Consider the following 14,232-nt stretch of genomic DNA (forward strand, 5'->3'; position numbering starts at 1 on the left):
GTGCGCGTGGGACACCATGCTTGCTAATTTACTTGGTTTGCCTATGTCTACAACTTTATACGGCCAATAATACTAATTATCTTACTTAGTATAGCTGTCCACCAATTTCCTATCGCAATCGATGCTTTGGGAGGAAACTGCGACTTTTGCTTTTTGCAAGTATGCAGGAACGGGTGAACGTGGGACCTTATTTTTACGTTTTTCTCTATTTCTAGGTGTTCGGGGCCCTCTTGGGGCCTTAATTAGATTATTGAATGAAAACCGTGACTTCGGTCGTAAGCTATAGAAGCACGAGCGAGATGTATTACTGGAATTAACAATAAGACATTGCAAGTAATGATTGCGACAAATATATTGTCACTAATGTTGGTCAGGTGCTCTAAAGAAATCCAACTGTTTCTGAAAACCTAAATGAAAATATAGTGTACAATTATGTGCTTTCAGTTCGAAAAAATGATTCTTTTTTATATATTCCTTCGCTAACATTTCCTCCTTGTTCGGCAAATTTTCCAGGAGCCTTTCTGGTGATTTAGGATTACTTAAAGAAGCCCATCCGCGCGTGCTCCCAAATGCACCTTATCACTCCCGTGCTTGCGCAAAATACGTAAGCCTTTGTGCTCCCTCATAGACTTGTTTGCACTGGATACATTGTAATCCGATACTTGCAGCTGTCTCTTTAACTTTCCATTAAAAAAATTCTGGCAGAACTACCAAAGAACATCGCCAAAGTCAGCGATAAATCTTTCCGATTACCCTGTTGCGTCTCTCGTTCTGCGTTTCTTGTGTGGAGATGGTGAGGCCTGGTACTCACCATCCTCAGCGCTCTCCTCTTCCTGTGTGCATAACGTCAACACCTGTGCAGAACAGTCACGTGGTTCGCTTTTTTTCTTGCTTCTCTGCGCACGCTCCATTACACTCCTCCGCCTCATCCGCACTGGTGTTTCCCTCTCAGCTTCTTCACACGCCCTCGCTCTTTTAACCACCAGCCTGTTAGATCGCCGTCCGCTAACCATGCGCACCTGAGTAAGTAACTAAAGAAACGTATTACTTGGATACAACATATGTTTTGTTGCCGTATGGTAGCGATAGCTCCTTGTTCTAAAATGATTATTGTAGTTAATAACAAAAATATTTTCATACAACTTGCACAACGAACTAAAGAGAAATACAACAATATGAGGTGTTGCTCAGTCAGTGCATGGCTGTTTAGCCGTTCAGGCTCAATAAATATTTAGAATTCTTCAATTGTTTAGACTTTCATTTATTTAACAACATTGAAAAAGTTTTCCTGCTTTAAGGGCTTTAAAACAACATTTGTTCAACATTTTCTCAATTCCTCGCTTGGCCTTCGTAAATATTTTCTTGTGCAATAGAAATCCTGGCATGATGGTGTTTGCATTTTTCTTCTTTTTTCAGGCAATCAAGTTCATAGCCGCCTATCTAGAGCTGAGATCATGATCAATGCGTGCGTTTTAGTCTCTGCCGGGTAAGTCGCTTTTCGTTGCTGTAGCAACTACATGTACACCTCAGTCGAATTTTAGCGATGCGGTCGTCGCCGTAGGGCTCGCCATATATTTAGGTATAATTATGCTACATGCTTCGCCATGCCTTACATGCAGGTTATATTGCTACACTGTTCAATAGCTAAAGTGGCACATACAAGGTCTTACGGTCTTGACGAAATCATTCCTCAGAAATTTTTGATTTGCAGTCCACAAATCACTGCCATGGAACAAAATTATTGAAACGTGCGAGCGGAGTTTGGATGAACAGGAGAACGAAGCTGGGCTGGCTCGGGTGCGGCGCTGTGAACTGCTTTCGCTCAGCGATACCTTCGCATTCTTCATCTTGTGAAAAAAAAAAAACGCGATCCATCATGACTATTGTTGTGGAAGGTGCAGGGTAAGCCAACTACTACCTAGTGGTACCCGAGGGACACCGTCTGTCAACGACGAAAGCGTAACAGTACAAGCTTCGCCACAGCCGTCGACTTGCAGGCTTGGCAACACTGCCTCAATCAATGAGCTCGAATGGAAACACCCAGCAAGCGTGCACGAGGGCATCTCCTTTCCAACACAGGACCCCGCGGACCTTCACAGGAAAACCAGGCGACGACGTGGATAAGTGGCTCAGCCACGATCAACGGGGAGCCAGTCCAGCAGTTGGAATGCCGCTAGCCAGTTGTCTAACGTCGGGTGGTTCCTTGATTTCACTGCGTTGGTATGGTTTGAGAACCATGAGGACACTTTGAAAAACTGGGAACTATTTGTGGAGGAAATTAAGAAATGCTTTGGAGACCCAGCAACGAAGAAGAAACGTGTGGAGCAGATGTCGCAGAGAGCTCAAGTCACCGGGGAGACTTGCAGAACGTGCATTGAAAAGATACTGAAGTTTTTCAAGTCGGCGGATTACCTACGTGGTGGAAGAAGACAAGGTGGGCCATGTTCTCAAAGGTAATGCCGACGATGTTTATGACTTCATCGGCAAGGAGACTCCGGAATCACTGTCGAACCTTCGAGGCCCTTACAAGAAGTCGCATCACTTCGACGTTTGTACGTCGGGCCAACGGCACGATTTGTCGCCACTCTCTGCCATGATTCACTACCTGCCGACCTTTCCTCCACCATTGGTCTCCTTGTACGTGAGGAACTACGTCGACATGTTTCTTTTCCTGTGCAAGCTAGAGGCACGCAGTGGGATATACCACCCACAACTACCAATGCCGCAAATTTCGAGGAGCGCAGCTACTGCAACCGCAGGCCTCCGCTAAGAGCTCCACTACCTATGGCCTCTAACATCGAGCCGCCTTATGCACCCCGTGACGGTTACGGCTACAACAGCCAACCGTCTCCTTTCATTCCAGAGTGGGAATAGTGTACCCAGTACACTCAAAATACCGCGACTTATCGTTTGCCGCGTGAACGCCCCGTGTTCTGGAAATGTGGTGTTCGCGGACACATAGCCCGGCACTGCCCTACGTGACGTCGTCCACGTATGGCATTTTCGATGTGTGGCATTCCCATGGCGCAGCCAATGGCCACATCGCACCTACTGGCCTTCGGATCCCGCTGCCCAGCAGCCCTTGTACAGACATAACAACCATAGGGACTCTCCCGCCTCTATGCGAAGCCTGACGCCGCCTATTACGTGCCACGGACGGTCACCATCTCCATTGCCCCGCCCGCGGCTTTCATCTCCGCCACAGAAACTAGCCTGCGCTGCCGATAGAGGTGAGGACGCTGGACATACCGCGCTGCACACAAGTATGTTTCCACCAGTTTCGATGCTTCAAAGCAAGCTCCATGTGCTTGTTTACGATGTTCGCACAATGGCTTTGATAGACACTGGAGCAACAGCTTCTGTAATGAGTTTGGTTTTCAAGGAACGAGTTGGCCGTAAAGTTATGTTTTTTTGAGACATATCTACTACCTTTAGAGCATGACAGAGAAAGACGTACACCGACAAATTAAAGCTTACAGCTTCGCTGTAAAAGGACAGGTCATGGTGGATCTCCGTTGACTATCAACGTCTCAACTCTATAACGAAGAAGGACGTCTATACCCACTTCCTCGCAACCATAACATTATCGATTGTCTACATTCGGCGTCTTATTTTTCCTGGGTAGACTTGTGATACGCGTATTGGCAAATTTCTGTGCATCCGACTGACAAAAAAAGTAAGAGCTTTTGTTGCGCCGGACGATTTGTTTAAATTTTATGTTATGCCGTTCGGTTTGTGCAAAGCCCCCGCAACGTTTGAGAGATATAGGGACACAGATTTGTGGGGCCTCAAATGGGAAATCTCTTTATGTTACCTGAACGATGAGGCGACCTTTGGTCGAACATTCGAGGAACCTACCTGTCACCTTGATCTTGTTCTTACCTGTCCGGATAAAACTGCACTGAAATTTAACTCCAAAAAATGTCGTTTTGGAGAAGGGGAAACACTGGCTCTGGGACACCTCGTGGACAAAAATGGCGTTACACTGGAACCGAAGAAAGTCGCCGCTGTCAGCAACTTCAAGAAGCCTCAATCTCTCCGGGACCTACGAGGTCTTCTGGGCCTATGCTCATACTTCTGCCGCTTTATTCCAAGTTTTGCTGATAGGGCATATCTGCTGACTGACTTGCTGCAAAATAATGGGGCTCTCCACTGGACACCGGATTGTGCCTCTGTATTTACGCAGCTAAAGTTAATGCTGACATTGGGGCCGGTGCTGCGCCACTTTGATTCTTCTGCTCCTACAAAAGTTCACACGAATGCCAGCGGAATCGGCCTCCGCGTAGTGCTCGTGCGACGCCATGACAATGCTGAACACGTGGTTGCCTATACAAGCCGTTTATGGAGCAAGGCAGAGCGCAACTACACAGTGAGAGAACAGGAGTGCCTGGCAGTCGTTTTTGCCGGCCACAAGTTTTGTCCATACGTCTACGGCCTTCGTTTCTCAGTCATCACCAACCATCATTCATATTGTTCGTTAGTGGGCCTACGTTACCCCTCTGGCCGACTTGCGCGATGGGCCCTGAGCTTAAAGGTGTTTGACATTATAGTACGCTACACAAGCGGCAACTGCCACGCAGACGCTGGCTGCTTATCGCGCCTACCTCGACGTACGACTGAGGACGACGTTTATAACTTCGATCAGTATATCGACGCTATCGATGCCCTATTCCCTGATCTTTGACATTCTGGAAAGATCAACATGACGACCGTGGCTTAGATCCTCTGTTCGCATGAATGAGCGCAGTTCGAATGAGCACACCAACTCAAATTGTTTTGTAGTCCACGAGGATATCATAAAAAGTGCAAAACAATATTGGTGCTCTAACCTCGAAGTGATTTTAGGGAAGCGGCTCTCTACGGGCAGCGTAGTGCTGTTTTCGCGATGCCATTACAGGCCCTACGTGGCGTGTTAAAGCTTTTAAGGGTGCCAAAAATTTTGCTGCACCTGCTTATGCCGCGTCCGCGTTAGTGGACTCGCGCATGGTTAGAACACCGTTCGACAAGTTCAAGCTCAATGCTAAAACCTTGCTATTGCAGTCAGTGCTTCGCCCTTCGGCGAAACTGCCATTTTTTAAATGAATTATACCGCCGAAACATTACTGCGTAATTTGCAGCCAGCTGGACCACCTCTGTAAGTTAACTGCTGAAATCTCAGTTGTTGTCTACAATGTAAGCTAACTTCTGATATCTGAATTGCTTGTCTACAACACAAAATATGTAGCTGCACAATGGATTTGTTCATTTAGAAAAGTCCTCTGTATAGCTCTCTGTAGACCTACATACGTTAACATACGGAACTGTGCCCGATTGCCCGATGGTCAAATAACTTTGCTATCAGATATATAGAACGCGCATTTGGCCCAAGAAGATTACTTGTCTTATATACATTACTATATATACGGAGAAGCGATATGTTGTGCGTACACGCGTATAAGCGGCTGTACACAAACCTAATATAAATTTCTCTCAGATTCGTAAGATTAAGAATACCCAAGCACAATTCCTACAAATCCGTTACGCTGTGTAAATTTCTGATGTTTTACGAACTGCTTGTGCTAGAGCGCCTGAAACGGACGAGCTTGATGTCTCAGTTAGGCAACTTACGTCGACTTGTTACGATGTTTACGAATGTTTCGCGAAAAGTTCTTCTTACAAATACATGGTATATTCCACAGCGATGCATAAGCACAATCCATCAGTTTTCTACGTTTCAGATTTCTCAATAGGTAAAGTTTTTAGAATTGTGGTAACGCCTGTTGTTGAGAGACTGGGTGGCAAGCATCACGTGTCAGTTTTTTTCATCTTGCACTTTTCAACAAGTTTTGTAACAAAATGATGGCCTTCTTCAAAACATTACTCCCAACAATCAATACGTATTAATTTCTTTTTCTTTTCATAAAACAAACGTTGTTCTAGTCAATGCAGTGGATGCAGAAAAAAAGATATTTCTACTTTCTCAAGTATTTGGACAAGATCTCCCGAGCTAAAGCTTCCTCATAACTGCAATTTTCAGGTTAGACAGCACGGTTCACACAGTTGTCTCTGCTCTGTACTCCGTGGCCACGCATATGGACATCCAAGAAAAATTGAGAAAAGAAATTCACGACATACTGAAGGAGGAGGTAACCTGGATGGTCGTTCTCTTCGAAGATGTGCGCATCATCTCCATGACTTGTATTCTTGCAGGGCCAGCTCACCTATCACGCTGTCGGACGAATGAAATACCTCGACATGGTGGTCAAGGAATCTATGCGCCTGTACTCTCAAAACGTTGGGTAAACGAAACATTCACCCTGACTTGATAAGCAACTCTGACGCGCGAACTAGCTCGTGGTGGACGTTTTACCCGCTAACCAAGTAAATGAATCTTGTACGACATTTTAAGGGCACCTCCTTCACTGAACCTTAAAACTAGCTTTATGATACAATATGGTGCTGGAAACAAATAACAACCCGGCACTGCACATCATGATTTAATGTAGAAGGTGTGCACCGCAAATTACATGAAGAGAAACTCAGAGTTGCTGCTCAATGGCGACGCAGCTGTAAGTTTTGAGTTGATGGATATTTGGATTGAATGGATGGATTCGAGTGATGATGGCTTCAAGTTGATGAGCCACTTATTGATTCAGTTCATAATACTGGGAATTTCGCTAAATTCAGTCGCAGGCTTCTCCTGTCCGCAAATTTCGATTGTCGAATTATGTATCAGAAATGACACCTGAGCAAATGAGGATATGGAAGAAATCCCGCTCACACATAACAGCAAGTATGAAGCTCATGAGGGCAGAGTGTATGCATGGGAACATTTCAAATCATGTTAAATGCGAAACAAAGTAATAGCTTTGATTAGCTTTCTGAAGGTTAGTGTAGTAACTACCAGCGATTGAAAGACGTTGCCAATGCTTTTTGCATCTTCGCAAATAAGCATACGTACAAACGCAGTCGTCACTGCAAGATACCGCGTAAATGGTACAGCGTATAGCTTGACATGGACATGCACAAGTGTTTCTTGTATGTTGGTTGTCATTTTTTTCTCCCATCAGTTGGCTCTCATGAACAAAGCGAAAATGCTTCCATACCATAGATTCTACGGCACACGAAAGAAATTAAGTCGATAAATCTTGCATTGTGATTCGCAGATTTGCCTATTAGCGTAATTAGTTGCGTTAGAACGAACACCCAAGCTTTAACTTACACCTTAATGGTGCTGTGTGAATTAAACTTTCCTTTTCTATATATATGCTGTTAGTTGCCTTTCTAATTCATTTTCTTGGATACAGGTTTGTTGCAAGACGTGCAGTTTCCGACTACTCGTACAAAGACCTTTTAATACCAAAAGGTGTGAGCATAGTAGCTGCTGCGAGCTGCCTCAACGTAGACCCTGATATATGGAACGACCCAACTGTGTTTGACCCCGAGAGGTAAAGAAATATGGGAGGGCTGGCACAGCAGTAAATGTGCTATTTAAAAAAGGCCTAAAGTTCTTGAAAGTAGCATGATGGTGTCTGCTCTCTGTTATGAAAGAAAATTATCAGACACCAAACATGTTGCGTCTTTTGAATCAGTAGTAACGCGCCCATTTTATGTAATGTATTTATGCCATAAATTTGGAAGGCTTTGTGTCAGCATGCGTCCTCATGTATACGCGAGTTTTTTTTTATTTTTATCTCAATTTCCTCCCTCCTTGTTATCCGTCATCATACATTATTATGATAATAGATGCATGATGTAGCATGCCAAGCTTGTATGTATACGCTTAACCTCGTTTGTTAAATAAATATTTTATCTCTTTACGTCCCCTTGCATGTTCAACTTAAACAATCGCTGCTACAAAAAGAACTCGAAAGCCCTAAAATAAAACTTGACAAACAGAACATACAATCTTTATTGTTTCTCTTGCTTTATCTTTTTTTGCGTAAAGACTGAAATTCCTCTATCGCACTACGTTGTCCTGTCATATTACGATAAAGGCAATTCTGTAACGACAGAAACTCCTGTCATATACCTGTCTTCGTCTTTTTATGACAAAGCTAGCTGTTTTGTGACATTTTATTGTTGTTCTTTTTGGAGACTCCCCAAGAACCTTTTTTCAAATGGTGCATTCTGCGGGATAGTATGCAAGGCTTTCAAATACCTCCGATCTTACTTATGAGATAGCGGACGTTCTCGTTAATCAATGACGCCACTTTCTAGTCAACCTCACCGACGGTCTCCGCTTTCAAAAAGCAGCGGCGCTATAATGTTCGAAATCATGAATGCTAATGAAATGCGTCGTATAATCAATTCCATGGTTTCATATTTGAAAGTTTCTAATAGCAAAAAAATAATAAAGGCCTTCGGGGACCAAGAACCACTCGAAATGACGCTTTCTACTGGCAAACGGCAGCCTCAGAGATTGAGGCAAGACAACGTAGGTGGTTCGTGAAGCCTACTCTATGTAATTTGTGCCCTTGAAATGGCTATTTACACAATGGTTTAGTTTGAAATAATTATACTTGGTGTTTCATTGGTTCGTGACATCTTTTCTGAAGCCTCTAATGTGCCACATGTCTGATGACGAGCCGCCTTCTCCCGAAAATTAAAGGTGGGCAAAGACGCAAAGGTTGCACCGAAATCTCCACGTCAACAGGCTTCATTCACCGAGAGCACAATAGATGGTGCCACCATTATCATGGCATCCACCTCTCCTCCTTCGAAAAAAGAAAGCAATTAAGCAAAGCTTCATCTGAGCACGTAGCATGTGCGAAGCGGCGATTTATGAGCAAACAAGCTTACGCCAACAGCATGCACTGTGCGTGAGTGAGTGAGTGAAACAACTTTATTTGGTCCAGAATAGACGCAAAAAAACTCAACGTCACCTGACTAGGCCCACTCGGGGATCACCAGGTGAAATCTGACGGCCCTCTCGCGGGCCCTCTGGACTGCCATGATTTAAGAGGTCTGGTGCTGGGCCCTAATGAGCTTCATCATTTCCTCTTGGGTGAAAGGGGGCACTGTGCGTAAAAAATATCTGAACTGGTGATCACGCTCCATTCGTCCTTTCAGCCGTAATTGTACTTAGTCGTAAATAACTGCTTCTTTTATCCGTCTTTCTTTAATAAATTGATTGAGAGATATTATAGATTCAGATGTCAGCTGACCATCACACGTTTTCGGCTTCAGTACTCCGAGGCATAAATCGTGGACATTTCCGAAAGTATTGCATAAATAAAATCGTTCGTGGGATTTACTATCCAAATGAAGTACAACCTTCGTTATAGTTTCACAGTGGAGGGTTCAGTCATGCGCGGTAGTAAGGGCCTTAAGTAGTGTTCAGATTACAACGCGATGTGAGTGGGTGTCGCATTCATTGTCTTATGCTAGTCAGTGGTCAGTGGTACGTCTCGCATTGGGCGCTCACGGCAAGATTAGGAATGAAGCTGTGCAGGTTGATATGGGCGCGACAAGTTTTGAAGTGAGGTAAGCTGACAGTAAAATTGATTATGAATAACGACTGAGGAATATGGAAAAAAGTAAATGGGCTGGGAGAGTGTTGATGTATTTGTGCAGGAAAAACATTGATTCACAGTGGATGAAAAGAACTAGGAAGCTTACCAGCAAGTATGCGGCATGTAGAGTGGGCAAGACAGCAACAATGAACGTCAAGTGGAAAGTCAGAGAGGCTGAAATAATCTCATGGGTGGCGGCAATGCAAAAAAAACTTTCCATGAGTAACTACTTAAGAGGAAAAAACGAAATAAAGAAAGAAACAATTTATGGTAACTCGAAGAGAAGCTCATTAGTTTTCGAAGCCAGATCAGGATGCCTTAGAAGATATAAAGCGAGACATATCAAGCAAGAAGACTTATGTGCTTGCTGCGGTAAAGCTATGGAAACGATGGAGGATGTTTTAGAATGTGAAGATATCTGCCCAGCGGTCGATTTGGCACCACTGGCCTCGTTAAAGCCCTTGGGTTCCCTGAGAGCAGGGGGAAAGTAAAGACGTTCACAAAAGAGACTAGTAAGAGGTGATTGGAAGTTTGGTGGAAGAAAAGTAGGGAAACGATAAAGAACGAGACGTACAAAAACAGAGTTCACAATAGGGGGAGAGAAGATTTCGTTATGGGAATTCATTCTGTTTTTTTTCCTTTTTTCCCTTTTTCATCTGTGTAGGACATTAGGCAGTATAATAGCAAGAGCTTGGTGGTGCAACCCCTCACTCCGTTCCACAGGGGACGCTCATAACTTCCATCCATCCATCGCAAACATTCGCACTCGAACGTTTTGTTAGACACAAACATTGGGTTCCTCATGAATGATTCAGCCTACTTTTTCTCTTTAATAACAGATTTAGCGATGAGAACAAAACTGGCATCAACCCTGCTTCTTACCTGCCCTTCGGAAGCGGTCCACGTAACTGTGTAGGCCGCAGATTCGCCATGCTGAACGTCAAAACTGTTATTGCCACCTTACTTTCAAGATACCGTGTACGTATGGATGAAGATCATCACAAGGTAAGCTGGCGTATACTTCGCATTCAGTCATGAGCATTTCAATCAGGTTCTCAGTTTCACCAGAAGTCAGAACCAGTAAGAAAGATGCGTAGTGTTACATTGTATGGAGCTGGCGAGATTCGCACGAGGAAGGAAGGCAAAGAAACTGAGCAGGGCCGATCTAGAGACTAACCTCGATCACACATGCTCTATGTACTGTAGTTTGCGCTGACCAAGTTACGCGGGCAAAAACAGGGTAAGCGGGATATTCGTCAAGCAAATATTCTCGAGATGGCAGCAGGGAGTAAAACTAGGCGAGATCGTTGACGTACATTATATAACGGAAGCTTAAATGCGACGGCGACATAGACAATCTCCAATTTCCGTATCTTATGAAAACTTGTTTGGTTGCGATATCAGCCTTCTTGAAATGTTTGGTGAGTGTAAGGGGGCGTACGAAGACGAACATAGTTCTAGATATTTTCAGATTGCAATAAACTGTGATTGTTAGTTCAGCGCTTCTGCTGTGTTTGTATTCTTTGTGTCACTGTCCCATAGCGCTGCGGCTATAATGAATCTCTAGATTGAATGGCGCTGAGCTACACGATTCAAGGCCTTGTAAAGCTCGATAACGAAATAGTCAGTGTGAACGGTGTAGTTTGAAGGGTGCCAATGAGAGCAGACTTATGCTATCTTCGGCTGGTCGCTTCCATCCCCCGAAGCAGAGTCGGGCAGATCCGGCGTTCCCCGAGCTCAGAGGTAGAGGACGAGCGCGCAAGCCAAACGTGCGACTCGCTCTCGGAGGAGGCAATGGCAGATGCTAAACCACGTGACTACTACCAACGTCCGTTGTTTCGCTTATCGAAAGCTCCCGGCGCTGCTGGGAAAACCGGCGGACGCGCCGGCGGGACGAGCGTTCGTCGCAGTGGCCTAGGTTGCCTAGGTTACGGTGGGCCGTCGCCAACAGCAGCAACGCGGCTCTGCGATGACGTTTCAATTTCGACGACTGCTCCGACGACAGGGCTCGGAGCGCCTCAGAGCGCTCGAAGGTGGAGGAGAGCAATCGAGAAGAACCAGCCGAACGCAGAGCGGGCACCCTCTTTCAACCAGCCGAAGACAACGCCGCTCGCGAGAGCGCTCCAGAGCGCTCAGAAACGACCAGTCGAAGATGGCATTAGTACACCTGGGATCTGCCTTCAAGAGTCCTTTGAGCGCTTTCGACGCTTTACTTCACTTTACTTAAGTCAGCTATTTTGCTAAAGTCCAACAGCGCCGTTTTCTAAAAACTAGTACTTTTAACCGAAACCTTTACGATGTGGCTGCAGAATATATTGTTTGCATTGATGATATTTACGGTCGTCCTCACATTATACACAAGTGCAGTTTGCTTTGTCGGATCTGCGTAATTCATGAGAAGGCACCTATACAAAGGAGCACCGAGATGAAATAAATGTACGGTTCATACAAAGTGAGTGCATGTATTTATGCGAAACGCGTCCTGTTTCATTGCGTATTAAATTGAGCTGCAGTTATTGTTATCAAATTATCACCCTTTTACACTTACACAGAACACTTGGAGGAACTGTTACTTCCGAACATCCGGCAGTAACCTGTTTTTGGACATGTTCTCTCTCTATATAGAAGTATCACCATGCTGAAACAATATGGCAATAATATAGGCTGCAGCTGATGATGTTGAGCGCTTCCTTTTCTGTTTTCTGCAGGAAGGTCTGGTGTTCAGGAGCAATTTCATCACCTCATGCCTGCCGCGCTCCGTGTGGTTCAAGTTTGAGAACGTTTAACCATTGGTTTCTCTTACCCAACAACTGCACCGCCACCACTGGGCTTTGTAAGCTAATAAACAAGATGTTTTCGTGTTGCATAAACATTACTTAACGATTTGCTGTGTCTTATTACCAGCAGCCTACTATGGTACTCTACGTATGTAGACCACTACAAGACATACGTAGATATTCGTAGCACAGGCACTCAACTTACCTCTTCGTCAACTCTTTCCATTCAGTTCCACATATTTACAAATTGGGTTGAGTTTCTCACCGTCAAGCGTTTGTGTAGCACAGGCGCCCCGTGGTATGTGAGAAGGTAGCAAGCAGCTGAAAAATAAACGGACCAATGCTGTCAAATTTGCGGCCCTCGTCGCTGAGAAATGAGGCAGAAGAATAAAGAAAAGTGAGAGGCCATATTTTTTATGGGCAATGGGGTAGGGGGAGGGGGGTGTCCTTTTGTCAACCAATATGTTCCCGTGTTAGCTTCATGAATGCACCGGGTATGTGCCGCTCTTCAACGAACCTCGAGCTAGCACGCAGATTGGGTCACTGTGAGACGCGGTACTGGATACGTACCGCTGTTCAAAGAAACCCTTTGACGCGGTTTTGGAATACTGGGTATGTGCCACTCTGTCTTGTGCTCTTCTAAAACGAACTTTTTTGATGCCGCTCTTTAATGAACGTCTTTCATGCGAACTCGCATAACTAAGTATGTATAACTGTGAATCTCCCGCTCTACAACGACGAAAACAATCCCTCGAATTTTCGCGATGATGAGCGGAATTGTACCAACGTCACAAGCATTCGTCAAGAACAACAATCCGACACACTAGCAGGCTGCACAACAAATGCACCGGGTATGTGCCGTTCTACAACGAACTTCTCGCCAACTTGAGTCACTGAGAACGTGTAACTGCGTGTGCGGCAAGTGAAGTAACGATTCTCAACGTTCGCAGGCACCGGCGCGCCACGCTTCTCGTCTCGGAGGCCAAGCGCAGTGCCAATCAATGGCGCAGTGCGTCCATAAAGAAGCTAGAAGGAACCCGGTTGCCGAGTGTGGTTGCGGTTGCGTTTCTCAGCGTTCGCACGCACCAGCGAGCCACGTATTTCGGAGGCGAGGCGCAGGCCTCGCGGAGGCAGCGCTAGATTGGGCGGAGTGTTCTTAAGGAAGCGAGGAAGAGTAGTCTCGCAGCAGGTACATGCTTAATGCTCTTCTTCGCAGAAAAATATATCGTGCTACCCATGTGCGAGACCTTGATGTTATTGCTGATTCAAAGCTCGATTTCCGCTTGCATGTATCTTCAATTTTATTCCGCGCAATTAGTGATATTGGTATTATTTATAGGTTAACACGACCAGTTCGTTGGTACGACTGTCGGCGCATTATTTACTGTGCTCTCGTGGGACCACGCCTCGAGTTCGCGTCAGTAGCTTGGAACGACGTCCCCGTTAGCTAATGAAATTGAAGTTCAGTGTACATTCGTACACATACTGTATGGTAGATATATTGGTCGCTGTCGTATTTATAGCTATGATTCTATCCTAGCAGGCCTTAGTATTTCTACACTTCAGGACAGGCGACTTGCGCATGACAAGCAGTTCCTCCATAAAATTGTGCGTGGGTCCATTGGTAGTGATTAGTTATTGACGTCACTACGATTTCGTGTGCATAATGCAAAAGTCGCCAAATGTTGTGATACATTTTATCCTGAGATGCGTGCCATTTGTCCCATGACTTGTTTGCAGATCACCTATAATTAGATTATCTCTTTATTCTCTATATTGCCTTTGTGATTTTCCTTTTTCTGTAATGTCATGGTGTTTGTATCTGACCTAGTGCGCGCTTGTTTAGGCCAATGTCTGTTGAGGTACACTCAAATTAAGATATCTATCTATCTATCTATCTATCTATCTATCTATCTATCTATCTATCTATCTATCTATCTATCTATCTATCTATCTATCTA

At 44.8% G+C, this 14,232-nt stretch overlaps 1 protein-coding gene across 1 annotated transcript in view; it reads left to right on the forward strand.

Moving 5' to 3' along the window:
* The window catches only part of LOC135907460 (cytochrome P450 3A24-like), an 88,634-nt gene extending 76,300 nt beyond the window's left edge, over positions 1-12,334 (forward strand). The window contains exons 7-12 of the mRNA XM_070536875.1: positions 1,417-1,486; positions 6,017-6,125; positions 6,190-6,278; positions 7,287-7,427; positions 10,334-10,499; positions 12,203-12,334. Coding sequence (XP_070392976.1) covers positions 1,417-1,486; positions 6,017-6,125; positions 6,190-6,278; positions 7,287-7,427; positions 10,334-10,499; positions 12,203-12,280 — 653 coding nt within the window. The 3' untranslated portion in view covers positions 12,281-12,334. The remainder of the gene's footprint in view (positions 1-1,416; positions 1,487-6,016; positions 6,126-6,189; positions 6,279-7,286; positions 7,428-10,333; positions 10,500-12,202) is intronic.
* The last annotated feature ends 1,898 nt before the right edge of the window (positions 12,335-14,232 follow it).

This window comes from Dermacentor albipictus, chromosome 1, assembly GCF_038994185.2.
Source record: "Dermacentor albipictus isolate Rhodes 1998 colony chromosome 1, USDA_Dalb.pri_finalv2, whole genome shotgun sequence".
NCBI classification, from domain to species: Eukaryota; Metazoa; Arthropoda; class Arachnida; order Ixodida; family Ixodidae; genus Dermacentor; species Dermacentor albipictus.